Below are 27,825 nucleotides of genomic sequence, written 5' to 3' on the forward strand. Positions count from 1 at the left end.
CCCAGCAGCACCACCGAAGTGGGGCCCTGGGGGTGCGGAGTGTGGACGGGGCCATGCCTGGCTGTTTGCATAGGCACCGCCTCCCCATCCTCCCCTACCTGCCCCCAGCACGGGTCGGTCCTGGAAGTAACATCACTTCCGCCCCAGGCTCCGCACCCTCCTCGGGTCGGTCCTGTACATGGAGACCAAATATTTGATAATGGGCTCTTCAATCTAGCAGAGAAAACTATAACAGGATCCAATGGCTGGAAGTTGAAGCTAGATAAATTCTGACTGGAAACAAGGCATATATTTTTTGACAGTGAAGGCAATTAACCATTGAAACAGTTTACCAATGGTCGTGGTAGATTCTCCATCATGAACAATTTTTAAATCAAGATTGGATGTCTTTCTGAAAGATTTGCTCTAGGAATTATTTTGGGGAAGTTCTATGGCCTGCATTATACAGGATGTAGACTAGATGATCACAATGGTCCCTTTTGGCCCTGGAATCTATACCTCCACTTTACAGATGGGAAAACTGAGCTATAGAAAGGTTAAGGCTCAGATCCTCCGAAGGTATTTAGATGAGTAACTCCCATTAAAATCAATGGTGCATAAATACCTTTGAGGCTGTGAGCCTAAGTGACTTGCGTGGGGAGTACTAAAATGATCAGGCATGGGAGGCAGAACACCTGTGTGCCAATACAGTTTCTGAAGCTGATTTGCTATGTGTCCTTGAGCAAGTAGTTTAACTTCTTTCATCCTCATGTTATCCCACGTGTAAAGGGGAATAGTGATATGTACCTAATCAATGAGACCTGACTAATATTTGTAAATTGCTGTATAAGTACATAGTTTTATAAAGGCCTGTAAGTGGCAGAGATGGGTATAGAATTCAGGAGGTCTGGTCTTCCAGCCCAGTGTTCATTCCATGTAAGTATGGAGACCTCCTTCCATAACCATATCTCTTCTTGAAAGGAAGTTTTTCTTTGATTTCATTGAAGTGTTGTAAATTGAAATTCAGCAACAGACGTCAAAACAATTTTTCCCCAATGAATATTTCCCCAGATTTTAGAATTGAATTAAAGACTTTAAGTTCAATGGTCTTAATATTTTGGGTCTAGTTGATAATATGTTTTGAATGTTTAGTGAGAACTTTCTTTCTATCATCTAACTATATACATTTTGAAATGGGGGAAAGGCTCTTTTCAGGCCTCTGTGAATGAGGACATTGACAGGACTCAGCATAATCACTTTTGAATCCATCTCGTTCCCTGGACCTTTTATTTACAAGACTGTCCTTCAGGATTCAGTTAAAGCTTTGCTAAATCCAGGAATGTAAGGCAAGGGCTGAATGACCAGTCCGTCATTCCCCTACAGAAGGGTTCAGTTATCATAGTTCTATCAGTTTGCCTCATTTTGCTCATTACTATTTTTTTTCCAGACATGCAAATACATAGTGTGAAACAAAGATTCACGCTAACCTTTTCACCCCCATTGTCCATTTTCAGAGGGAATTTAGGCACCTAAGTCTCATGTAAAGTAAATGAGATTTAGGTTCCTAAATCCCAGATCCCCAAACATATTTAGGCTCGTAATTCCCATTGAAATCAATGAGAATTAGGCACCTAAATACCTTAAGCTCCGGCTCCACAAAGATACTGAGGTGCCTAGCCTCCAAATTTTGGCTTCTAGTCCCAAATTTAGGTTCCACTGCAATCCACAAACCTCCCACTCAATTGCCAACTACCCCTGTAGATGCCTAAACTCACTTGGCGCCTAAATCTTTGCAGTAAAAATTCCCTTTGTGCATAAGTTTCTGTCCCAGGCATGCACACTGCTGCCTCACTCTAGGCACCCGGAGGACTATCTCCCTTCGAAGCCCATGTCTATCGCAGTATGTGTGCTTAGAGGCCTCCCACTGGATCACGTCCTATTCAAATTCTGGCCAGAAAAGGAGGTACTGACTATCTTTATAATGTTTAGCGCAGTGGTTAGAGCACTTACCTGGGATGTGGGTAGACCTGAGTTTAATTCCACCTTCTGCCAGTGGAGAAAGAAAACAGGGGTCTTCTACTTTTCAGAGTCATGTGCTTACCCCTGAGCTATAGGCTATGATGGTGTGGGGCTTCCTCAGTCTCTCCTTTTGAAATTGTTCCATGGTGTTTAAATACTTACAGTCACTGGGAAAGAAAGAGACGGCACAAGTGCAAACGATTATGCAGGCTGGTGGTTAAGGCACCCATCTGGCAGGGGGAGACCCAGCATCCAGTCCCCCTGCTCAACAATTATTTAATGCAAAGTGGAACAGCTACAATATGGGAGACTGAGGAAGCTCAGCTCAGAATAGCTGATAGCTCAGTAGTTAGATTGTGCTTCTGAAAGGCAGGAAACTCCTGTTCAAATCTTTTCTCCCCATCTCCACTGCTTGGGAAGGGGGTGGAACTGAACCTGTTTCTCCCACACTGAAGGTGAACTCATACATCCCTCACTGTTGAGGAGCAGCACTCCAGCCCATGTCCCGCATCCACTCTGGGGGCCCATATCCCCTCTCCCCTCCTTGCTGACCATGTGGGCCCATCCCCACCCACTACACAGGCCTATTACCCATCCATCCCATGAGCCCATCCCTCCCATATGTCACTTGATGGCCCATTCCATGCCCCCCCCTTCTAAACCCAGACACATCCCCCCTCCCACCCTGCATCCCCATCAGAAGCCACTCCACACTCCCTGCAGGGTCAGTGTTGGCCCCTCTCTTCTGGGAAGAGGGAAAGAAAGGGGTCCAGGAGGCTGACGAGCACAAGTGAGGGCACAAGTCTCAGCCAGATGGTACGTGGCCCTGGGCCTGGCCTACTCCTTTGAGCAGGCTCCCTGCTATGGCTGCTGTGATCCTGCCTTCATGCATCACCTCCGCCCTGCAGGTAAAGCCCAGAGAGGGACAGAGCTGTTTACATAACAGCTAAGCAGGAGTCCTCCCGCCCACCCATGACTGAGCCCAGTGGGGGCCTGTGGGGCTGGCTGGGTTACTGGGGAGTTTGCAAGACAGGGCTGGGACACCTGTCCAGGGTGCCCTACCATGGTGCCAGACTGGTGTGGGGGAGGGATGAGAATGTGGAATGGTTATATAACTGGGGATGGGGTCAGCATTAGGGGAGGTTCATGTTAAGGTGGGCAGGGGATGGAGTGAGCATATGGGACAGTAGCGTAGCAGAGGGGTGTGGTGGGGGGGCAGGGCAGTGTCACAGGTTGGCTGGCCTCTGCTGGCAGTCAGGCTCTCAGCCTACCTGTGTTGCTCTGCTGAAGAGACTGAGCCAGCCCAGACCCAGTTGGGGATAATGGATTGCCTAAGTAGCTGGCAATACTTAATTAGTTACGGCGCACCTGGGCCTTATGAAGGGTTATATGGGCTCAGGTAGGAGAAAACACTGGGAGGAAGTATCTGGAGGTAAGAATAACTCAGGGGAGCTGGCTAGGAAGAAGCTACTTCTGGGGTACTCCAGAGGTTCCTGGGGAGAGGAACAGTCCCCAGAACACAGAGATTGAAAGCTTTTAAGGGGAGGGCTTCTCATGGGGAGCCTGGTGAGGGAGCTGACCATGAAAGGAAACCAAGGAAGAGTGTTCCTAGATAGGAGAGTCTCTGTGAGGGAAGAACTAGGAACGCAAAGTCTCAGCAAAACCTGGTCCTAATGGAAGGACTTCACCAAGTAGCAACAGGCATCCCAGATCAAAGGAACTAAATGCTGTTAAGTGAAGGGGTTGTCATGGTTTACCCTTTGTGGCGATCTTGACCCAAAAGGAGCGACCCTTTTCCAACTGATGACAAGAGACCCTGACTCCAGAAGAGAGTTCTGGGTCAAGTAGACCTCAATGGTAAGGGACCTGGCCATAATTGGCACAGATGGACTAAAATTAACTCACCACCTTCTTGCTCCAGTTAAAACACTGGAGTGAAAGCCGATTTGTGTAATGCTGCACCGTAGGGATAAATAAACTCTTCCCCTGAAGGGGCACTGTTCAATATACATATGTCTCATGGGACTTATTGAAAGCCCACTAGGGGACACTAAGTTGGAGATATAGTTGTGGTGCTGTACCGGGGTGCCAGGGGTGAGATCTCCCATTACAGTTGTCCACGGGGAGAGGCTGGCATCACAGATGGGGTGGGGTGAGTGTGGTGGCATTGCATACTCAAAGGAGGGCCTTGTGGGGGCGCTATACTATTGTTGCTGTGCTGTGCCTGCTGTTTCAGGATGGTGCTAGGGAGGGGCATAAGGCCAGGAACTGCCTTTCCAGCCTCCATGTTGCCCACTTTCTTGGGATGGGTGTGGGCCCCAGCATGGGGATGGGAGCCAACAGCCAGGCCAGGCCTACCCTGCATATGATGCCTGGCCTGGCATTTATAGGCTGAGCAGCCCTGCTGCCTATAAGGGGAGCGTTCTCCCACAGGCCTTGTCTGTGCTGGCTGTTGTTTATTCCTTCTCATAACACAAGAACTAGGGGTGGTCACCAAATTAAATTAATAGGCAGCAGGTTTAACACAAACAAAAGGAAGTATTTTTTCACACAATGCAGTCAGTCTGTGGAATTCTTTGCCAGAGGATGTTGTGAATGTGAAAACTATAACAGGGTTCAAAGACTAATTAGATAAATTCATGGAGGATAGGTCCATCAGTGGCTGTTAGCCGGGATGGGCAGGGATGGTGTCCCTAGCCTCTGTTTGCCAGAAGCTGGGAATGGGTGACAGGGGATGGATCACTTGATGATTACCTGTTCTGTTCATTCCCTCTGGGGCACCTGGCATTGGCCACTGTTGGCAGACAGGAAACTGGGCTAGATGGACCTTTGGTCTGACCCAGTAGCCTAAATCTCATTTTTAAAAAATACTTAGGACACTTATAGGACACGCCTCCCTCCCCCTTTTTTTTAAAGTGAAACTTAGGCTTCTAGGCACTTTTGGAAATGGGATTCACGCATTTGGAAAACTGACTCATACTAAATTACACTCTGTAAGTGTAGGTGTGTTATTCCTCTGACAAAATAGGTTTTGGGCTTAAATTATATCATTAGGACTCAGATTTAGGTTGCAGGGCTACAGCTGGAAGGAGGTTTTGACTGCTATTCAGGGTCACTGACTTCAGTTCCATATCACCAATATTCTACTGACTGCAGGGCAGACAAAGTAAAGGGGTGTCTCCATTGAAGGTGACCTCAGCTCAGATAGCACAGTGACTTTCACCCTCTCACCAAACCAGAATAATTAGACTGTTTTACATGTGGAATGCAGGAAACCATTTGGCCTAGGTCTTAGGGATATTGGGTCCACGTAACTTCAGATTCTGTGACATGTAGCTTGGTCTGCACCTGTGCTACAGAAGGCTGGAATGGAGTTTCCTGCCATGGAATGTGGAGGGATATAGATCTCTGCTCTACAGCTGCTACCATGGCAATCATCTCCCCACAAACCTCACTGTAGGCCAGACCCGGTGGATGTTTCATTTAAAAAGATTGAAGCTGAATTCAGGTTAAGTTGAACAATCAGATCTCTGTTAAATCCCATGCCACTACTCTGTTCATGTGGCTTAGTTGCTTCCAATCTAACTACCCATATTCTCTGTTTGATTGGTGACCCCTCACTACAGCCTCTCCAGAGTACCTGGGTCCCTCTGTCTCTAGTTCCATTAATCATGATACAATACAGATGGTTTGTGCTAGTCTAATGCTGATAGACCCTGGTTCTTGGTGGGTGGGGTTGAATCTGGGACCTCTGAAGGTTTGTATATGAGCCTCTACTCCATGAGCTAAAAGCCACCTGGCTTTTAACCAAGGTTATAGCAGACTCATCAATCTTTAGATCAGGGGTCTCAAAGTCCCAGCCCACGGGCCATCTGCAGCCCGAGAACCTCCCCACTGCGGCCTGCAGAGAAGGGATGCATGCAGACACACTGCCAGCAATGTCTGCTGCAGGCACCACCCCCTGCAGCTCCCATTGGCTGGGGGAGAGGAACAGAGATACCATCACTAGTCGCCGGGCAGAGTCAGCCATGGAGGCAGCATCACTTTTTTCCACGATGAATATAAACAAGTCAAAATACTGAACACAGCTATCTGATGCACCCCTTGCTGCAATCCTGAAGGTTTCAACTGCTCAGTCACTGAGGCCAAACATCAACAAACTTACAGAACTGAAGCGTTGCCAGATGTCTGGCCAACACTAAAATCTCTCTGGCAGGCAAAGACTTGTATAAAGTTGTATGACAGTTTTATTACTTCTAAGAAATTTGAAATAAAACATACAATATAAACGTTTTCTTTTCTGAACACCATCTTCAGTGACATTATTGGCCCGCTGGGAGGATTTGATGACTGGCACTGGCCCTAAGGTAAATTGAGTTTGAGACCCCTGCTCTAATGGTCTAGGTGCCAACAGAGGGGGGACAGAGCACCATACCAAGCAGGCATGGGCTACACCAGTCCTCCACCACTGGTTGAATTTCTACTCTAATACTTACAACAGTCTGCACTATGCTGTGTAAACAGTAGGCTTGCATGTAACTGTAGCTGAAAACCCTCAGTGAACAATAGATTCCCCCCAGTACTTGTTTGTTCTGCCACTGTCGGTTTCATATACAAAATCCAATATTTTTTCCTGTATAGAAGTTAGTGGTCACTCTAATATACATTATTTAAGTCTACACAGCATGTCACTTGTTTGTTTGTTGTTAGCACTAAATTTGCTCCTGCATTCATCTGTGAGTATATCTTAAAAACTCCCCTATGAATTAGCATAAATCCAGCAGCTGATGTTTTTGAACAAAGCAAGGCTGAAACATAGAGACATTTATACTTCCTGAATACCTGCAACAGCTTTGCAAATTGGTTCAGCTATGAGAGTGCTGGTGGAAAAGTAAGGGGAAGGATCAAGAGAGTTAAAGGAAGCTCAGGAGTTTGGGTGGCCCATGGTGCTCCCGATAATCTGTAGGAAGATGGAAATGAAGTGGAAATAGCCAAGGGGGAAAAAAGGATCAGGAATAGCTGTGGGCAGAAGAGAGTACAAGAAAGAAGAGACCAAAGGAAGAGAGGCTGCACCTAGGAAAGAGACAAAGGCCTTGACCCTGAGGTGCACTTTGGATTGCTCCGTAATGGAATCTCACTTACAGAGGCTTAGGTAAAATGGAGGGGCTCTGTATGGAAAAGGTAATACCACCAATGGATTCCCCACAAGGGTTGATATTCACACATAGCATTAGCCATCCTCTTAGATGCATGGCAGCCCTCTCCTCACTGCACAAACAGGAAGCCCTGGCCCCATGGAGGACCTGCCTCAGGACTAAGGACATTGTGCTAGGAAATGCCTTCTATTTCCCTTCCCTGCAGTTAGGGGTAGACGGGTGGTCGGAGAATCTGTGGAGGATGATGACACAGCCCAAATTTACTTCAGCACATTCTGATGCTGGTGTTTTTAAAGGAGCAAGGTTTAGTTCCATGTAGACTGTCAGGCTTTGGGGGTGAGGAATATGTGAATTAAGCTGTCTGGCTGAATTGCAAACAACTCACATTTCACAGGGTAACATTTTTGAACAGCAACAGGGAAAATTTCAGTATATTATGTTGGCTAATGGCAGATTCTCTTATGAAAAGCAATAAATATTTGAACAAGAAGTTTCTTAAAATATTTGGCAAGCACCAGAGCTCATATAAAGAGGCATGGGAAAAAAAGCATCATTTGCTCCTAGTAAAAAAACAATTCCCTTGTCATATCCTCAGGTTTGGTAGCAAGTCTGAAAGAAAATCTCTTATGAAAATGATATATTCATACTCCTGGTTCAGCTGTATTTTCAAACACTTCATCATCCATTGTACATGAGAGAAAATACAAAGGTCCTGTAGTTAACAAGCTCTTAATTTATGCTATACTGTTTTGGCAGGAGTCACCAGATGGCACTGTTACTCATCGTCTTACAAGTTCCCTGTCTTAGTGCATGAGTGCTGGTCAGTCTTCGAAGAAGTGCTCTGTTGTTGTTTTCTGATGTTTCCTTTTAGGAAGCTTTTGCAAGCTGCAAGGCAGTTTTCTCTCTGCCTTAATCTCTCTAAATGAGAGTCAATTCTGGGGACAGAGTTGCTCCTTGGGAATTGGCCATTGGTGCTGAAGTTGAGATTTATGAAAGCGGGATTTACCTTTGTGCTGTTTGTGACCACCTTTGTTCAAGGACTGGTGTACATGGTGTAAATAAACAAGTTGCACTACAAAAATTCCCTGCCTCTCACTGATTTCTCTTTCAAGAAGAACCTGGCCTCCACAGTCTCAATGTCTGTTATGCATCAGAGGCGAGACATACAATGAAGTAACTTGGGCTAGATCATCACTCACTATGAACATTTATGATTCCAGTCTGAACAATGTCTATAGGACACTGATTAAGGGAAACTGAGAACAATTATCTCAAACTAATTTAATGGGCCTGACTCCCAGCTTTGCTAAACAATACTGTAGATTTCTTAATGATAAATCCACTGCCACTGTGCTGTTAAGTGGATTTGCTTTTAAATATATATTATTTTACCTATGTCAAAGGCTTGAGGTTCACAGTGTCCTTCGGTTATATAAGTTGCCAGCATTGCTAGGCAGAAATCTCTTTTCCATAATGAACAGGAACAACTTCTCAAAAGAATTCCCACTTCATAATTCATTTTATGAAACCTATTTACCACAGAAAAATTTAGGTTCAACTTCTCTTAAAAAATCAGTCTTTTTAATCCAACCCAGATTTATAGCTTTATCCACCTGCCAATCGCTGCTGCTCTTCAACTACTTCACAGCACACATTCCAGACAGGTTGGGGAGAGAACAGAGATAAAAAGGAAGATAGGAGAACATAGTCTTTCCTTGTAAAAACTAGAGGAGGTGAGGATACTCAGCAGATGGGAAAGATGCTGCAGCAAGTGGCAACATTGGTCATCAAAATAGTCTTTTTATTTGTCTGGCAAAAATTAAAGGGCCAGTCCCCAGAAAGATATGCTGAGGGACAACAGTTCTCGTGAGAAGATAACTCCACCATGGGAAGTGTTAGTAGACACCAGGCATCTACTTAAAAAGTTGCTACAGGTCCCTACAATACACAAAGGGCAAGAAAAAAATACATAGGGGGAAAAAATCAAATGTACAAATATAAAATAAGGAATAACTGGCTAGGCACTAGTATTGCTGACAAGGATCTGGGGATATAGTGGATCACAAAATTGTGATGCAGCTGTCAAAAAGGCTAATATGTTGGTGTATATTAACAGGAACATTGTATGTAAGACAGGGGAGGTAACTGTCCTGCTGTACTCAGAATGGGTAAGGTCTCAAATGGAGTACTGTGTCCAGTTTTGGACACCATATTTTAAGAAAGATGTGGATAAACTGAAAAGAATCCAGAGGAGAGAAGCAAAAATGGTAAAAGGTTTAGAAAAGTATTACCTATGAGGAAAGGTTAAAAAAATAGGGCATGTTTAGTTCTGAGAACAGAAGACTGAGGAGGGATATATCATATGTTGTCAAGTATGTTAAGGGCTGATGTAAAGAGGACTGTGAGCAATTGTTCTCCATGTCCACTAAAGGTAGGACAAAAAGCAATGGGCTTAATCTGCAACAAAGGTGATTTAGGTTAGTTCAAAAGTTTTTCCTGATTTCTGTAAGAGTAATTAAGATCTCGAATAGACTTCCAAGGGAGCCTGTGAGAACAGGTTAAAGAAACACTTATCAGGGATGGCCTAGGCACATTTAGTCTTACTTCAGTATAGATGGCTGGACTAGATGACCTTAAAGTCCCTTCCAGCCCTACATGTCTATACTCAGCTCATATGATTTGCAGGATGAAGACAGCGACATGGTCTTTCATAAAGTTCTTCACTTGAAGATTAAAGTTTACAGCTGAGATGAGGTTTGCCGTGGAAATGAATGAGGAACAATAGCCCAAGATACAAAATGTTTCAGACCCACAGTCTTTTAGACTGGTTTAAATTAAATTTGTCACAAAGATTGTCTTGCAAACTGTTTGTCATTTGGTGTGATAGAACCCTTATTTATGTTTCCTCTCAACTATAGCTTTTCATGGGAGTGGGGGAGGTTTACAAATAGGGATTTCTTCCATAAATGGTCACAGGACAAACTCCAGGATAGTACTTCATAGTTGAAGTTTCAGATATACAGACACAAGATTTAATTTAGTGGATTATCTGGTGATTTGGTGACTAAAAGAGAGAACCTGAGCATTTCTATTTTATTTCAGAATAGTTGAGCTGTTCCTGTAAGTATTGTGGAACTCCAACTGGAGTAAATGGCAGCTGTATCTGTAAATAACTTTCAGAATCAAACATACCATTCAAAATACTACTTTTGGCACCACTCTTGCAATATGATGCATGCAGTCCCCTTGAAGTCAATGGAGATCTGCAGGGATCCACCCACATAGGTTAGATTGCAAGAGTTTTGTGCATGAAACAACGTGGAGTGGATAAAAATGTCTTAGGGCTGGTCTACACTGAAATGTTACCTCAGCGTAGCTATGTCTCTTAGGGTGTGAAAAATTCAAACTCCTTAAAAACTGAGGGCTTGTCTCCATTTACTGGGGGATCGACGCACGGTAATCAGTTCACTGGGGGTCAATTTAGTGGGTCTAGTGAACCTGTCGACTCCAGTACTCCACTGGAACAAGAAGCACAAGGTAAGTCAATGGGAGAGTTTCTCCCGTCAACCCAGCCCTGTGTAGACACTGCAATAAGTCGACCTAAGGTACGTCAACTCCAGTTACCTGTATAACGTAGCTGGAGTTGCGTAACTTAGGTCAACTTAGCTCCATAGTGTAGACCTGCCCTGAGTTAGCCAACCTAATCCCTGGTGTAGACAGTGGTGGGTTGATGGAAGAATTTCTTCCATTGACCTAGCTACTGCCTATCAGGGAGTTGGAGTGCCTATAGTGATGGGAGAACCCTTCCCCTGGCTGTAGTGTCTACACTGAAGCACTATAGTGGTTTCACTCCATCTGTATGGCTAAAAAATGTCCTTAAAAGTGATTTTTATAACAGGAATAAAATAACCTCATCGCTCCTGTTTTATTCTCTTGACCATCCTTTTTCTTCAATAACCTCACTAAAACTTTAACATTCAGTGTGCTTATTTTAATCTAATTTTGGCCTTCTCCTGGCAGCAGTTAGCGAACTCCTTTTACTTTGCTCCTTCCTTCTCCACCCACACTTAAGGAAAGTGGTCTGCAAAGATTCCCCCTGTCTACCAGAGTGCATATTAAGCCATGCAGCAGCTACCCCATTTCTGCTGAGGTTTGGGTGTGGCCCATCAGATGTGCAATATGTTTGGTAGCATTGTCACATTCCTTCAATTCTAGTGGCAACTCCTCCCTACAACAGGATTGCAAGCCCTAAACATTCAAAATCACAAGTCAATTTCTTCAAAAATGAGATTGGCTTAAAAATCATGAAACTTAAACTAGTAAGTGCGGGGTTCTTTTTATTACCCCACTGGCTTGAATGTTATAGGGAGTCACATTTTTAAATTTCAAGTATGGGGGCTAGAAACTTATGGGTGTTTTAAAAATGAAAGCTGAGACGATTCTCACCAAATAACCTGATTCCTGGAGCTGAGGCTTTAAGAGAAACACACCAGATCTCATGCAAGCTGGCCAAACCAGAAATTTTCCCAGTTGATTAAAATGAATGGCCCATAGTTGGAATGATTATGGCTTGCAAACTGCTAACCTTTCCCTGAGGGAGCCTGCCTCTAGGTTTCTTTTCACTTGTTCTTCTGTCGGGAGATGTGGGAAGGGGAAGCAAGTAGGTATATGTGAAGGGGAACTAGGGGAAGGGGTCTGTGGTGCCGCTGGGTCCAGGAGGCAGGGAGCTGCTGACAAACTGGAGCTCTCCACCTTTCTCCTCTCCAGGTTGTAGAGAAAAGCTACAAGGCCAGAGATGCTAGTTGTTATATGGAAGGAAACAAGGAAAAGAGAAGGAGGAGAATGCACACCAGTCTCAGAAGATTGGAACCTCAGCTCCTGGGGTGGGTGTTCACATCTGGGCCTGTCTCAGCCACACTATGCCCAGCTGCAAGCAATCTATATGGGTGTGGCTTTAATTTGATTATATTATGCCTCTCTAAGTGCACTTACACAAATGTAATATTGCATAGAAAAGAGAAATATCAAATTTCAATAGCGCCACTAGCAACTCTTGTGACATACAGAAAAACCACCCCTGCAGGAAAATCCTGAATGAATAGACAGACTGTGTAACGTGTTCTGAAAGTCAACACATCTGGCACAATAGAGTCCAAATTTCTTGACTTTCAGGCAAAGCCATTTTATTTACTGAAAGTTTTCTTGAGGGGGATAGATGAAATTGGGAGGCTACTTTGAGTTTTAGGGGGATCGGTTTTCCTTTTGTGGGCAGTAGAGGTTTTTGGGGTTTTAAAGTCAATTTTCATAAATTTTCTTTTATATCACAAAGAGAACTGAAAATAATTTGCTCCTTTTGACAATACTCTGACCCCATTTTTCCCCTCACCCAGCCAACAGGTTACAAATGTCCAATGTGGGCCACACACATGAAATATTCCAATGTCTGAAAATCCAAACATTGTACTAAATATTGTGATTTTAATATTCATTTTTAACTTCCATCAATAAACAAGAGATACAGATAAACTTTGCACTTTTACTGCGACTACCTAACAGGACAAATGAAATTAAATAATTACACAAAATATACTGAACAAAACCTACTTTTTTAAATAACATTTGTGTAGCTTAAGAGTTTCTAAGTTCCTTATGTTTTAAAATTATTTAATGATTATTCTGAAGAGCATTATAATAAAAGGTGCTTGGATTGTCATCCGTTCATTGAAGAGTTTGAGATCAAAACAAGTAAAGTTAAAGTTAATAAGGAGCAAATAATGTCTGTGGGAGAAAGTGTTTCTTTTTGCTTTGTGCTTTGTTGAAGATTTCTGTTATCTGGTCCAATCACCCTACGTAAAAAGCTATGGATGGAGCTCTTGGCATGGACAACTTTGCAAAGAATCCCTTGTGGAGATTGCTTGTTTGAGTAGAGACCCTATTTCTCCACATTGGCTCTGTCTCCTAGTGGCCTTTCCCTGGCAATACCACTGCCCATTGTGGCTAGGGATGCCAACTTTCTAATCACACAAAACTGAACACCCCTCTCCTGCCTCTTCTAAGAGGCCCCGCCCATGTCCTGCCCCTTCTGATGCATCCCCCCTTTGCTCCCTCCCTCCTTCGTTCACTTTTCCCCACCCTCACTCACTTTCACTGGGCTGGGGCAGGGGTTTGGGGTACAGGAGGAGGTATGGTTTCTGGGCTGGGGGTGCAGGATCTGGAGTGTGGCTGGGAATGAGGGGTTTGGGGTGAAGGAGGGGGCTCCAGGCTGGGGCAGTGGGTTAGGGGGCGGGCTCCCACTGAGGGTGGGGCCGGGGATGAGGGGTTTGGGATACAGGAGGGGGTGGGGTTCCAGCAGTGCTTATTGGGGCTCTGAGGAAGTGGCCGCCAGGTCCCTGCAGCTTCTAGGCGCATGGGTGGCGGGCGGCTCTGTGCACTGCCTTCGCACCCACAGGCACCCGCTCTCCGCAACTCCCATTGGTTGCAGTTCCTGGCCAATGGGAGCTGGAGAGCCGGTACTTGGGGTGAGGGCAGTGTGCAGAGCTTCCCTGGCCACCCCAGTGCCTAGGGGCTGCAGAGACCTGGCATCAGCTTCTGGGAGCCCTGCAGAGCTAGGGAAGGCAGGGAGCCTTCCTTAGTCCCAGGCCCTTGCTGCAACGCCCATGGGAATTTTAATGGCCCGGTCAGCAGTGCTGACTGGAGCTGCCAGGGTCCCTTTTTGACTGGGAGTTCTGGTTGAAAACTGGATGCCTAGCAACCTTAACAGTGGCCTATAAGGCAACTGAATTGAAAGGAAGTGCGGCCGTATTACTTTTCTGGATAATTTCCAACAGCCATAGGGGAGAGGATATGAATCCTGAAGCTCACATATGTTAACTACGCGGTGAGCACTAATCGAAGGAGTCAAACTTAAAAGGAAAACAAACATCTCCATGTAACTAAGAGTGTTTCTTCCTCAATCTACTGATGCTGAGAAAGACCCCATTCCTGTGCTCACTGAAGTCAAAGCTCCCACTAACTTAACTGGTGCAAAAATCAGGTTCCAAATCAGACTGCACTCAGTATATTAAATCATCCAAGTGTTCATAGAGATAGCCAGGTCTTAAGGGGAAAGTAATTTTTAACTATACAACTCATCCTTGCTCTGCAGATGGCACATTCCTGCTCCCTTATGGAAGGGCTCCTTCAGTGGTTCCATATCACTCACTTCCACAGGCTGAAAGAATAATCTGAAAGATGCTCTAGTCCCAACCAAGCCAGGAAAAGCAACTCAGGATAACTTAAAAAGAATCACCATCAAACAGATCCATTTCAACAAGACTTTTTATTGAAAACATACACAAAGGCAACGTGTTTTTCAGCTTCTGAATGTACATGTTAGAGCAGAATGCTTTAAGAAAAGGGGAAATACAACTGACGTGTACTGCAGTTTACATTACTAAGGCATTCAGGCTTTAGAGCAGGTTGCACCGCATGTGTGTGTGTGCTTGTGTCTATATAAATACACATACACAGATGGTGCATCTGACTTGAAACTGTACAGTATATGAAATTTGTTATATTCATGCTTTTTTTGTATCTTTATCTTAATATATTTTTTCCATAGCAAATAAACACTTTATCCAAATGGTAGAAGTTGTTCACAGAACAGCAGTAATAATCTACTCTTCAAGAGTTTGCTTACACTTCAATACTAATGGTGCACACACAACAGAGACTGGTATGGAAAGGTTCTCCTTACCAATATGAGGCTCAAGTAAGAAAAACACTAGTTTGCAAAGGCACAGCGGAGACAGGTTTTAATGCATTTAATACATGAATTATTCACAATAACAAGTTTAGTGTGTCTGGGAACTTTTGTTAATACAACACAGTTGGTCACACAAAATAAAAATGCTTCTGTTGATTTGTCTTGGCAACTCGGATGCATCAACAGTGATAACAGTATAACAGCTTTGTTCCCATCTGACAGAAAATAATGGCAGTTCTGCAAGGCAAATGTTAAACCTGACCGTATGTATTTATTAATTCCACAGTGTTTTGACAGATGATAGGGGATGCACCTTAAAGGATGCTGACACGCTCACTAAGGGCTTTCATCTCTGCTTCCTCTGGCTCAGTATTTTCATTGTGATTAGCACTTGGATTGATAAGATGTGCTGGATACTGCAAATCATGCTCTCCTGCATACTGTTCCCATCGTGAGTCATCGCTTTCATGGGTGATGTAGCGTTCTCCGATTTTACATTCAAGCTCCCTTAAATCTAACCAGGTTTGATAGTCCTGCATGAAAAACCAAAAGGGGTAGTATTAGTTTGAGTATTTGTAAAAATAAGTAATCTCTCTCCAAGTAGTGTGAGATGTATCATTCAGTTTTGCTGTCTAAATGCCTTGCTTTCTTCAAATGTATGACAGACAAGGCAGTTTCATAATCTCAACGTATTGGTGACAAGATCAGGGGTCAGCTTGGACAGGAGGCTCTGATTTTTCAAATCCTACGCAAGCATCAATTTGTTCGGGTAAAAATACACACTTGCCTAGGATTCCAAAGTAGCCTTGAAGTTATTTGCACAGTCCATTTTACAGGTAGAAAGGGGGTCTAGGGCATTAAACTTGGACCTGAGCCCTTGCTTCAATTCCAAACTCAGCCACAGATTTCTTGTGACTTGGGGAAATTTAATTAATCTACCTTGTGCCCAGGGCTGTCCCTAGGGGGGTGTGGGGCCCAGGGCAGGAGTGATGAATCCGTCACTTCCGGGACTGACTGCACTGGTGAATTGTATGGGCCCACGGGGCCAGCCAAAGCGTGGGGCCCAGAGCAGTTGCTCTGATTAGCCGTACCCTTGGGATGGTTCTGCTTCTGCCTCCATTCCCCATCTGTAAAATGGGAATCTCTATGTCAATAGGGGTAGTATAAAGGAGAAAAATCCATTAATTATTGGGAGGTGATCAAATAATATGGTAAGGAGGGCAAAGTAAGTACCTAGTTTAACAGAAACTGGGAATTTTATTACATTTGTTAAAACAGGAAATGTAGTCAGTCTGCTCTGCAGCCTAGAGAGAAATGGCAACAAATGCTAGTGGGCTGGGGCAAACATCCCAAAATATAATATTTAATTCAGAAACTGAGTTTTATAGCTGCTTCCTAATGGAGATGTTGATATTTGAGAGAGAGATGCACAAGGGTGGAAGAGGCTCTATTACCAATGTGAATATCTTTTCATAAGAGAGCAAAAAGAGTAATTCATGACCAATTAAAAAGAAAATGTGGTGTGGAAAAATTACATAGCCTGTAAAACAACTGAACAATATGAAAGATTCAGTAATCATTAATAGCAGTGCCTTAAAGGCTTGCTACAAACCAAGACCTCCACATTCATTGTTGTGATTTATTTTGGTTTCTCACTCAAACAGGAGCTAAAATAGTTCATAAATACCTAGTCCCTGGCAATAGGAGAAGATAGACAGAAATATTCCTGTCAGTACACTTTGTATCTGTGGGAGGTGATTAAATATCACAATCGTGGGGGCTGTAGAAGAAGCTACTTATCTCTGAGCCTTTTACAGAATGAGGGAGAAAAGTACATATCTCCAAATAGTTAGGGGCAAATGCTTCTATGACCCCAGGATTCTCACTGCCTCATGACTACAAATGATAACTTTGAAACTAAAGCCTACATACCAGTACAATCTAGGAGCTCCTAATATACATGCCAGTACTTCAGGGTCATGAGCAACACAATTAGCTCCCTCACACCCCACTCTTACAGCTTGTTCCTGTGAGGTGAACAACATTCTCAACTTCTTTTGCAGGCACCTCTCTGAATGCCTGTTGACTTCAGTGGAAGATTAAGGACTTTCTATACCTTGAGGAATCAGGCCCTGAATGGTAAACCTCTCTGATAGGGGACCCAACGCACACCCACTGCCTGCATCCATTTAGTTTTCTGTACTTTACCCTGCAACAGATTTTGGCTGCTTCCAACTTAAGTCTCAACTGACTGGAAGACAGTTCCACTGGATAGTAAAGCCTAAGATTCAGTGTGAGAAACTGGTACTGTTGGACATAAAGTTTAGGAACAGCTTTAACACTTGCAAAATTTCCTTTCATTAAAAATGATAATAATGCTGTATTCTCCTTGAAGACACAGTAGAACTTTGCTAATTCACACTGATGCATGAGAGACCTGCTGCCAGTTAATTAGCTGTGTAAATAAGCAAATTAGGACCTGATCCAAAGGACACTGAAGTGAATGTCTTTCTATCAACTATAATGGGTTTAAGATCAGGATTTAAAAAAAAAAAAAAAAAGATTCTACAGCACAAAATGTATGTTATTCAGTTAGTTTGACAAGCTTAGTTTTTTATGGCATTTCATAGTACACAAGTGTATTGTAAAGTAGCATATTTTGTAAAAGTAATGAAGTCTTAGTAATATGAAACTTTGCTATCTTAAAAATAAATAATATCCTGTGCACAGGGAAAAGTCTGCTTGGAACCGAGGAAAATTATCAGGGTTTACAGCTTCTACTCTGTTTAAAGACCAAAATATGTTCATGTTTAGAATCTAAATATGGATACAGAAAGGGGGAAAAAGCATGAAGTGCAGCTTTACCTGTAACCATGGATGGCTTAGAGTCTTGTCCACACTGTAGCGCTTCCTCATTTTCACTTGCAGCAAATTATTTATGAGATCAATAGCTGAAAAAAATAATTTCAGAACATATCACACTGAAATATAAAAATGTATGGCAGGAAGGGGTTCACAGATCTCGGATAATGAGTTTCAGCTGGTCTGACCAATTCAGTGTGGTTATAATCTGTATCCAAAAGGTGTCATGTAATATGTCATTGGAAAACTAATAACTCATGATCATTAATATTCTTGTGGGATGTGTGTATTAAGAGTTATGGATCTATTCTGGAATGATGACTAAAATGTGTTTAAGCCAGGCATATCAAAAAGGAGTTGGTAATCAGGTCTGCCCTAGACAAAGGAATTTACTGTGTATTTACTTCTATGACCTGCCTGGTTATCAAAGACAATGAAGATCCATTTACATATAAAGTAAACAATGCTAAAAAGCATGGGGCAAGGGGCAGACGTGGGGGTGGGGGCGGGGGACGGGACAGATTCCAGTAGGGAAGAGAAACTTTATCTGGGCTGTAGAGACAGGGGGTCTGAATGTCTAGTAATAAGCAACTGAATCGACTGATTGTATACAATACTACTGTATTATAAATGTTTGTCAAATGAGGTGTTTATGAAAACTTATAATACACTAGTGATTAACAGCATTGTAAAATATATATATTAACACTATATAAGGAATTTTGGATACTCATTGATATAAGGCTGTACTGTCTGTCTCCAAACTAAGCGAGAGACAGGTTTCTGCCAGAAAGGAGTGAACATGATAGCTATTTACCTATCTTCCATGTACATCTTAGCATGGTGGAATTGAACACTGGAAGCCCAATTTACATACGGGGTGGCGGGGGAAGCCCACAGGAAGGGAAAAACAGCATGAGGTCACTCTGCCTCTTGAAACAAGGTAATTGAACTTTGGAAGATACAAGCAAGGGCAGAAGCCATCTTTGATATCCATCGCTATACAGACACAAAGGAACAAAGCTCTTGCTTGCAAGCTTAGAAAGGTGGGTCCTTCAAGCAAGGGTTGGGGAGTTGAAGTCTCTGGGAACTGAATATAGGTGAGAAATGCGCTTAGGAAAAGATTTTTCACCTAAGAAGACACCATCTTGTACTTCTCAGAAAGGCCCTGACTACGGGAAAGTCAGCCATGACTTGAAAGAAGGAAGATTTGGTGAGCAAAACCACATAGAACAAAGCCTGTATCTTGCTAGATTAAGTTTTACACTCTTGGATTCATGTCCTCACTTTTATTTGCTTGTAATCCTTTCTAACTTTATTCCTTTCAGTTGGATCACTTAACTTATGTCCTATTGTTAATTGTTTGTCTGTTACTGCAAACCAACTCAGTGATGTGTTTGAAGGGAAGAATGTATTTACCCCAGTTAATAAGCTGCAATGTGCTTTTGTCTCTTTAAAGAAGTAACAAACCTTTTTATTTCCCTGAGTTGTCCAGGAGAGGGCTGGACACTTCAGGACACATGGTTTTGTGGAAATTTGGTACTGGGAGTGTGTCGAGGTCACCTTGCTGGTTGTAACCAAACCTGGTGAAAGCCAGCGTGGGGCTGTAGACAGGCTGCTGGGGTCAGAGCTGCTGAACCAGCAGTTGTTTAGCACACAGACACTAAGGGTTTGACCTGAATACTTGTGAGCTGGCTGTGAGTGTCCTAGGCTGAAAGCTACAGCAGCAAAGCACTGAAAGGCACCCAGGGTTGTAGGGCAAGTGGTGACACCTTCCCCCCTGCCCACTGGTCTGAATTGAACCTCGAAGCATGGCACCATGTTGGCTATTACTTATTATCTTATTATTTTCTAGGTGCTTACAAACTGATTTAATGGTCTATAATTTCCTGGGTCCTCTTTGTTCCCCTTTTTAAAGATAGGTGCTATGTTTGCCCTTCTGCCGTCGTATGGGACCTCACCTAGGAGTTCTCAAAGATGATAATACATTTTTTTCAACCTCAGTATGAGTTTTTTAAAAAGGGCAATTCAAACAATGGAAAGAATTCTGAAAACAGACCTAATATCTGTGTTGATTGAATTGCATTATTAAAGTATTGGAGATTCACAAAGTCACACTTTGGCTATCCCTCGATGTGAGGATGATGTCTGCCAAAGGGGTTCATTAGTGGATTTTTAAGTGGCTGAGGAGCCCAATTCGTGCCCTACAGATTTTCCCACAGGAGTGACAGGTGGAATCTTGGAGGAGACACAGTTGTTGGCTGGACTGTTGTGCCCTTTCTTTCATCCTTTGTTACTTCTCTGTCTCATGAATATGTCTGTTCTCCTCAAAGTGAGCTGTGGCTTCGTGGATGGTGTGGTACCACTGTGTTGTGTTGTTCACTGAGTCCTCCCAGTTTGTTGGGTTGATGCCTCCTTTTTTAAGATGTACTTTCAGTATGTCTTTGAAACGCTTCCGCTGCCCTCCATGAGCCCTTCTTCCTTGACTTAACTGAGAGAAGAGTACTTGCTTTGGGAGGCAAGTGCCAGGCATATGTATACAGTGGCAAGCCCAGCAGAGTTGGTGTTTCTTGACCTGAACTTCTATACTACTGATGTTGGCTGCAGAGAGAATGAATCATAGAATATCAGGGTTGGAAGGGACCTCAGGAGGTCATCTAGTCCAACTCCCTGCTCAAAGCAGAACCAATCCCCAACTAAATCATGCTGATGTTAGTGTGTTCGTCTTCCCAGCTGAGAATCCTCCTGAGTCCTGAGGCAGTACTGTTGGAACCACTCCAGCTGCTTGAGATGTTGTCTGTAGGTTACCCAGGTCTCAGACCCACAGAAGGGTGGGGATGAAAACTGCTTTGTAAACCAAGATCTTGGTGCCTGTTTGCAGATCCCTATAATTGAAGACTCATTTAAGCAGTTTTCCAAAGGATGTGCTGGCACAGTGGATCCTATATTCAATTTCTGTGTCAAGGCTGGCTGTTTGGGAGAGGTGGCTGCCAAGGTATGGAAAATGATCCACATTTTCCAGGGGTTCTCCGCTGATGGTGATTTGTGGAGTACGAAGAGTATTTGTGCAGGTGAGGGCTGGATAGAATACCTTGTTTTTCCCAATGTTGAGAGAGACACCCAGGCTGTGATATGCATCTGCAAAAATATTTAGGGTACTTTACAGGTCGGTGTGTGTGAGAATGACGCAGTCACCTGCATACTGAAGGTCAGTGATGCCAATTCTTGTGATCTGAGATTTTGTTTGGCGATGTCGGAGATTGAGTATCATATGGATGGCCAAATCCTCAATCCCAATTCCATCAAGAAGGTGGTCTCGGAGGAGAATCAGGATCACAGCAAGGTAAATGAGAAAAGTGTTGGAGCAATGACACAGTCCTGCTTGACACCAGTGCTAATAATGAATGGTTTGGTCTCTGAGACATTGCATGGAATGGTGGCAGTCTTTCCATCATAGAGTAGTCTGATGATGGAAATGAATTTCTGTGGACAGTCAAACCTACATAGCACCTTCCATAGGGCATCACAATTAATGGAGTCAAAGACCTTGGTTATATCGATGAATGCCATGAATAGTTCCTGGTGCTGCTCTCTGCACTTCTCCTGAATCTGTCGTGCTATGAAGATCATGTCAGTTGTGCCTCGGGATGGCCTGAAGCCACACTGTGATTTGAGGAGGAGTTCCTTGGCAAGGGGGAGAAGGCAGTTTAGTAGGATCCGGGCAAGGATCTTCCCTGCGATGGAGAGGAGAGCAATACCTCTGTAGTTCCCACACAAAGATATGTCCCCTTTCTTGAATATTGTAACAATGTTGGCATTCTTAAAGTCAGGTGGAATTTCTTCACAGGTCCAGATTTTGTTGAGGAGTTGTTAAAGTTTGTGCTGGAGCATTGTTCCACCAGCTTTAAAAACCTCAGCTGGGATGCCGCATGAGCCTGGTGTCTTGTGATTTTTTTTTCTGTCTGGGTGATGGCATGCCAGACTTCCTCAAAAAATGGGGGATCAAGAAGGTGTTCCTTTGCTAAGTGTTGTAAAATAGACTTGGTGTCTTCAGACTTGGTGTCTTCAGAGACTGTGGATCTGCAATTTAGTAGGCTCTCAAAGTGTTCCTTCCAGTATTGTTTAATTGCTGCATTGTCCTTGAGGAGGGTAGAGCCATCCTGGGAACGTAAAGGGGTTGGGCCTTAGGAGCTTGGCCCATTTATAGCTTTTGTTGCTTGAAAGAAGCTTCTAATGTCATCCTGGTCTACGAAACCCTGGATCTCAGAGGCCTTCTCTTGTCACCACTTATTTTTGATGTCACGTAGCCACCTTTGGACTTCGTCTTTGAGCAGGTGACAAGCCTCATGTTTTCACTGGTTAGAGGAATAATTTTGCCAGTTACAGAATGCAGTTCTTTTCTGCTGAATTAATGCTAGGATTTCCTGGTTGTTTTAGTCAAACCAGTCTTGGTGCCGATGAGTGGAATATCCTATTGTTTCAGCACATGCACCGTCAACGGTATTTTTAAGTTCATTCCAGTGCTCTTGAGTGTCAATGATGTTATCAGGCAAGTTAGAGAGTTTCTCAGACAGATGGTGCTGGAACATCTCGCAGCTGGCTTGGTCCGGAAGTGTTTTGCTGTGGTACTGCTTTTGCTTAGTCTTGGGGTGTTTGCGGTGTGGTGGAACTGCGGGTATAGGATTGATCTTACTAACCAATGGTCTGTCCACCAGTGATCTGTACCTCTCATGGCTCATGTTATATGGACATCAGTGTAATCTCAAGTTCTGATTATAACATAGTCAAGGAGGTGCCAGTGTTTGGAGTGAGGCTGTTTCCAGGTGGTCTTAAATTTGTTACTCTGCCTACATTTGTTACTCTAGTATTTGTGATGAGCAGGTCATTCTCCACACATTTGCTGAGGAGGAGAATACCATTGGGGTTTACATTTCCCACCCCTTTTTTGCCTATTGTGCCGCTCCAGAGTTTGGAGTCCCATCCAGCTCTGGCACTGAAATCTCCCAGGAGGATGAGTTTGTCTGCCTTAGGTGTGGCTGTGAGGACTGCATCAAGAGCACTATCCAACTGCTTCCTGTTGTCTTCCTCCTCAAGTGTTGGGGCATATGCATCAATGACTGTGGCATATCGGATCGCTACCCCTTCCTGCTTCTCCACGTGGGCACCAATGATACTACCAAGAATGACCTTGAGCAGATCACTGCGGACTATGTGGCTCTGGGAAGAAGGATAAAGGAGTTTGAGGTGCAAGTGGTGTTCTCGTCCATCCTCCCCGTGGAAGGAAAAGGCCTGGGTAGGGACCGTCGAATCATGGAAGTCAACGAATGGCTACGCAGGTGGTGTCGGAGAGAAGGCTTTGGATTCTTTGACCATGGGATGGTGTTCCATGAAGGAGGAGTGCTGGGCAGAGACAGGCTCCATCTTACGAAGAGAGTGAAGAGCATCTTTGCGAGCAGGCTGGCTAACCTAGTGAGGAGGGCTTTAAACTAGGTTCACCGGGGGAAGGAGACCAAAGCCCTGAGGTAAGTGGGAAAGCGGGATACCGGGAGGAAGCACAGGCAGGAACGTCTGTGAGGGGAGGGCTCCTGCCTCATACTGAGAATGAGGGGCGATCAGCAGGTTATCTCAAGTGCTTATATACGAATGCACAAAGCCTTGGAAACAAGCAGGGAGAACTGGAGGTCCTGGTGATGTCAAGGAATTGGAATAACAGAGACTTGGTGGGATAACTCACATGACTGGAGTACTGTCATGGATGGTTATAAACTGTTCAGGAAGGACAGGCAGGGCAGAAAAGGTGGGGGAGTAGCACTGTATGTAAGGGAGCAGTATGACTGCTCAGAGCTCCGGTACGAAACTGCAGAAAAATCTGAGTGTCTCTGGATTAAGTTTAGAAGTGTGAGCAACAAGAGTGATGTAGTGGTGGGAGTCTGCTATAGACCACCGGACCAGGGGGATGAGGTGGATGAGGCTTTCTTCCGGCAACTCGCAGAAGCTACTAGATTGCATGCCCTGGTTCTCATGGGTGACTTTAATTTTCCTGATATCTGCTGGGAGAGCAATACAGCGGTGCATAGACAATCCAAGAAGTTTTTGGAAAGCGTAGGGGACAATTTCCTGGTGCAAGTGCTAGAGGAGCCAACTGGGGGGAGGTTTTCTTGACCTGCTGCTCACAAACTGGGAAGAATTAGTGGGGGAAGCAAAAGTGGATGGGAATCTGGGAGGCAGTGACCATGAGTTGGTTAAGTTCAGGATCCTGACACAGGGAAGAAAGGTAAGCAGCAGGATACGGACCCTGGACTTCAGGAAAGCAGACTTCGACTCCCTCAGGGAACGGATGGGTAGGATCCCCTGGGGGACTAACATGAAGGGGAAAGGAGTCCAGGAGAGCTGGCTGTATTTCAAGGAATCCCTGTTGAAGTTACAGGGACAAACCATCCCGATGAGTCGAAAGAATAGTAAATATGGCAGCGACCAGCTTGGCTTAACAGTGAAATCCTAGCGGATCTAAAACATAAAAAAGAAGCTTACAAGAAGTGGAAGGTTGGACATATGACTAGGGAAGAGTATAAAAATATTGCTCGGGCATGTAGGAATGAAATCAGGAGGGCCAAATCGCACCTGGAGCTGCAGCTAACAAGAGATGTCAAGAGTAACAAGAAGGGTTTCTTCAGGTATATTGGCAACAAGAAGAAAGCCAAGGAAAGTGTGGGCCCCTTACTGAATGAGGGAGGCAACCTAGTGACAGAGGATGTGGAACAAGCTAATGTACTCAATGCTTTTTTTGCCTCTGTCTTCACTAACAAGGTCAGCTCCCAGATTGCTGTGCTGGGCATCACAACATGGGGAGTAGATGGCCAGCCCTCTGTGGAGAAAGAGGTGGTTAGGGACTATTTAGAAAAGCTAGACGTGCACAAGTCCATGAGGCCGGACGAGTTGCATCTGAGAGTGCTAAAGAGAGAGTGCTAAAGGAACTGGCGGCTGTGATTGCAGAGCCATTGGCCATTATCTTTGAAAACTCGTGGTGAACGGGGAAAGTCCCAGATGACTGGAAAAAGGCTAATGTAGTGCCAATCTTTAAAAAAGGGAAGGAGGATGATCCTGGGAACTACAGGCCAGTCAGCCTCACCTCAGTCCCCGGAAAAATCATGGAGCAGGTCCTCAAAGAATCAATCCTGAAGCACTTGCATGAGAGGAAAGTGATGAGGAACAGCCAGCATGGATTCACCAAGGGAAGGTCATGCCTGACTAATCTAATCGCCTTCTATGATGAGATTACTGGTTCTGTGGATGAAGGGAAAGCAGTGGATGTATTGTATCTTGACTTTAGCAAGGCTTTTGACACGGTCTCCCACAGTATTCTTGTCAGCAAGTTAAAGAAGTATGGGCTGGATGAATGCACTATAAGGTGGGTAGAAAGTTGGCTAGATTGTCGGGCTCAACGAGTAGCGATCAATGGCTCCATGTCTAGTTGGCAGCCGGTGTCAAGTGGAGTGCCCCAGGGGTCGGTCCTGGGGCCAGTTTTGTTCAATATCTTCATAAATGATCTGGAGGATGGTGTGGATTGCACCCTCAGCAAGTTTGTGGATGATACTAAACTGGGAGGAGTGGTAGATACGCTGGAGGGCAGGGATAGGATACAAAGGGACCTAGACAAATTAGAGGATTGGGCCAAAAGAAATCTGATGAGGTTCAATAAGGATAAGTGCAGGGTCCTGCACTTAGGACGGAAGAACCCAATGCACAGCTACAGACTAGGGACCGAATGGCTAGGCAGCAGTTCTGCGGAAAAGGACCTAGGGGTGACAGTGGACGAGAAGCTGGATATGAGTCAGCAGTGTGCCCTTGTTGCCAAGAAGGCCAATGGCATTTTGGGATGTATAAGTAGGGACATTGCCAGCAGATCGAGGGACGTGATCATTCCCCTCTATTCGACATTGGTGAGGCCTCATCTGGAGTACTGTGTCCAGTTTTGGGCCCCACACTACAAGAAGGATGTGGATAAATTGGAGAGAGTCCAGCGAAGGGCAACAAAAATGATTAGGGGTCTGGAACACATGACTTATGAGGAGAGGCTGAGGGAACTGGGATTGTTTAGTCTGCAGAAGAGAAGAATGAGCGGGGATTTGATAGCTGCTTTCAACTACCTGAGAGGTGGTTCCAGAGAGGATGGTTCTAGACTATTCTCAGTGGTAAAAGAGGACAGGACAAGGAGTAATGGTCTCAAGTTGCAGTGGGGGAGGTTTAGGTTGGATATTAGGAAAAACTTTTTCACTAGGAGGGTGGTGAAACACTGGAATGCGTTACCTAGGGAAGTGGTAGAATCTCCTTCCTTAGAAGTTTTTAAAGTCAGGCTTGACAAAGCTCTGGCTGGGATGATTTAATTGGGGATTGGTCCTGCTTTGAGCAGGGGGTTGGACTAGATGACCTCCTGAGGTCCCTTCCAACCCTGATATTCTATGATTCTATGATGATATTGGTTGTTGCTGAGTTTGAGCTGAAGTGTCATGAGACAATCATTGAGCCCAATGGGAAGCTCCAAAAGCTGACTGGTGATCGTATTTTTGATGGCAAAGCCAATCCTATTAATGTGTTGCTCTTCAAGTGGCTTTCCTTTCCAAAAGAAGCTGTAGCCACTTCCATTCTTTCATTTGGCCCTCATCGGTTCAGCAGGTCTCACTAAGAGTTGCAATGTCAATTTTGAGTCTTGCCAGTTCTCTGGCAATTATGGCAGTTGTTCTTTCTAGGCATTCACTGTGCAGAGAGTCCATAAGGGTGCAGACATTCCAGGTGGCGAAATTCATTGTCTTATCTCTTGTTTCAGCCACGGAGTTCAGTGATCCCACTGGACGGGGCCATCCAGTTGGAAGAGTGTGAGATAGCCTCTGTTTGGGGCAACTTTTCTGTCCCCCTCCTATTTGGAGTGCGCAGAGGGGATCCTAAAAAAACCTGCTCAGTCACAGCTGCTGCTGCCGAAATGCATTTCTGTCTCATCCAAGCAAAAGACGACTGTCACACGGCTGCCCCCTGCATGCAAATTTATGTCTAAAGACTCCCAGAGATCACTGCTCCTGTCTTCACCGCCACTCGTCCGTCGCTGCAGGGCTTTGTGTGAGCCCTTTAACGTGGGGAAACCGGTGCGCAGGCATTGACCACACAAGACTTGACAGGAGGGAAACCCTGACCCAGGGGCAAGGAGAACCAAGACAGCCAGGGGCCTCCTTCCTGCTGCAGCCCTTATTTGCCTTCACAGCCACAGAGTACTAAAGGTCCTCTAGATGCGCCTAATCCATTGTTGGGGTTTTGTGAAGTTCGGACCGCGGTTAGTCAGGAGCCTCACCTCAGACCTGCTTGCCAAGGGGGACCCTACAAGGAGTATGAAAGCTCCGCACGATGTAGCTCTGAGGGTCTTTAGCCCACACAAACCTCTACATCACAACAAGGTCACAGTCCATCAGAGAGGATACACTTGGAGACTGATTTGTTTTTTTAAACCAGTTTCTAAAAAAATCAGACATCAGACTCAAACACTATGGATTGCAAACATTTTAATAGCTCTAGAAAGCCTGGTTAAATTACTTTTACAATATTATACAAAAATGATTAAAAATAGAAGGTTAAGACTAACAATGGCTGTAAGTCTTCTACTACTGGACTGCTGGCCAGGAGAGGCTTCCTTATAGCAGGCTAGGTGAAAGTGCTATGATGATTACATTGCTGCTTCTCCAAACTTCCTTACAGTACAGTACAGCACAGCACAGCACAGCACATTACTACCTGCTGCAGGTTATTCCCTTCTACTAAGTGCAGTATAAGGGCTTGTCCACACTTGAAATGCTACAGTGGCACACCTGCAGCACTTCAGTGTGACACAAAATGAAGTTACTTACCCATAACTGGAGGTTCTTCGAGATGTGTGGTCCCTATCTGTATTCCACTGAGGGTTATGCAGATATACCATGTGCTTGGAGCCAGAGCTTTTGAAAGTAGTACTGTTTGGTGGTCTGCACATGTTCCCTGTGAGAAAGGGGGCAGAGGGTCACCAGTGTCTCCAATTCCTTCTCT

General features: G+C 44.5%; 1 protein-coding gene across 4 annotated transcripts in view; it reads right to left on the reverse strand.

The window, feature by feature from the left end:
• Window positions 1-14,932: 14,932 nt before the first annotated feature.
• The window catches only part of PRKD1 (protein kinase D1), a 301,367-nt gene continuing 288,474 nt past the window's right edge, over window positions 14,933-27,825 (reverse strand). For 3 of the 4 annotated variants that reach the window (XM_073348909.2, XM_073348910.2, XM_073348911.2), the window contains 2 exons: window positions 17,764-17,849; window positions 14,933-15,431 (listed from right to left, as the gene is read on the reverse strand). In XM_073348909.2, coding sequence (XP_073205010.2) covers window positions 15,213-15,431; window positions 17,764-17,849 — 305 coding nt within the window. In that variant the 3' untranslated portion in view covers window positions 14,933-15,212. Of the gene's footprint in view, window positions 15,432-17,761; window positions 17,850-27,825 lie in introns of those variants that run through there. The other variant, XR_012159485.2, reaches the window with a different exon arrangement.

This window comes from Lepidochelys kempii, chromosome 6, assembly GCF_965140285.1.
Source record: "Lepidochelys kempii isolate rLepKem1 chromosome 6, rLepKem1.hap1, whole genome shotgun sequence".
Lineage (NCBI taxonomy): Eukaryota > Metazoa > Chordata > Testudines > Cheloniidae > Lepidochelys > Lepidochelys kempii.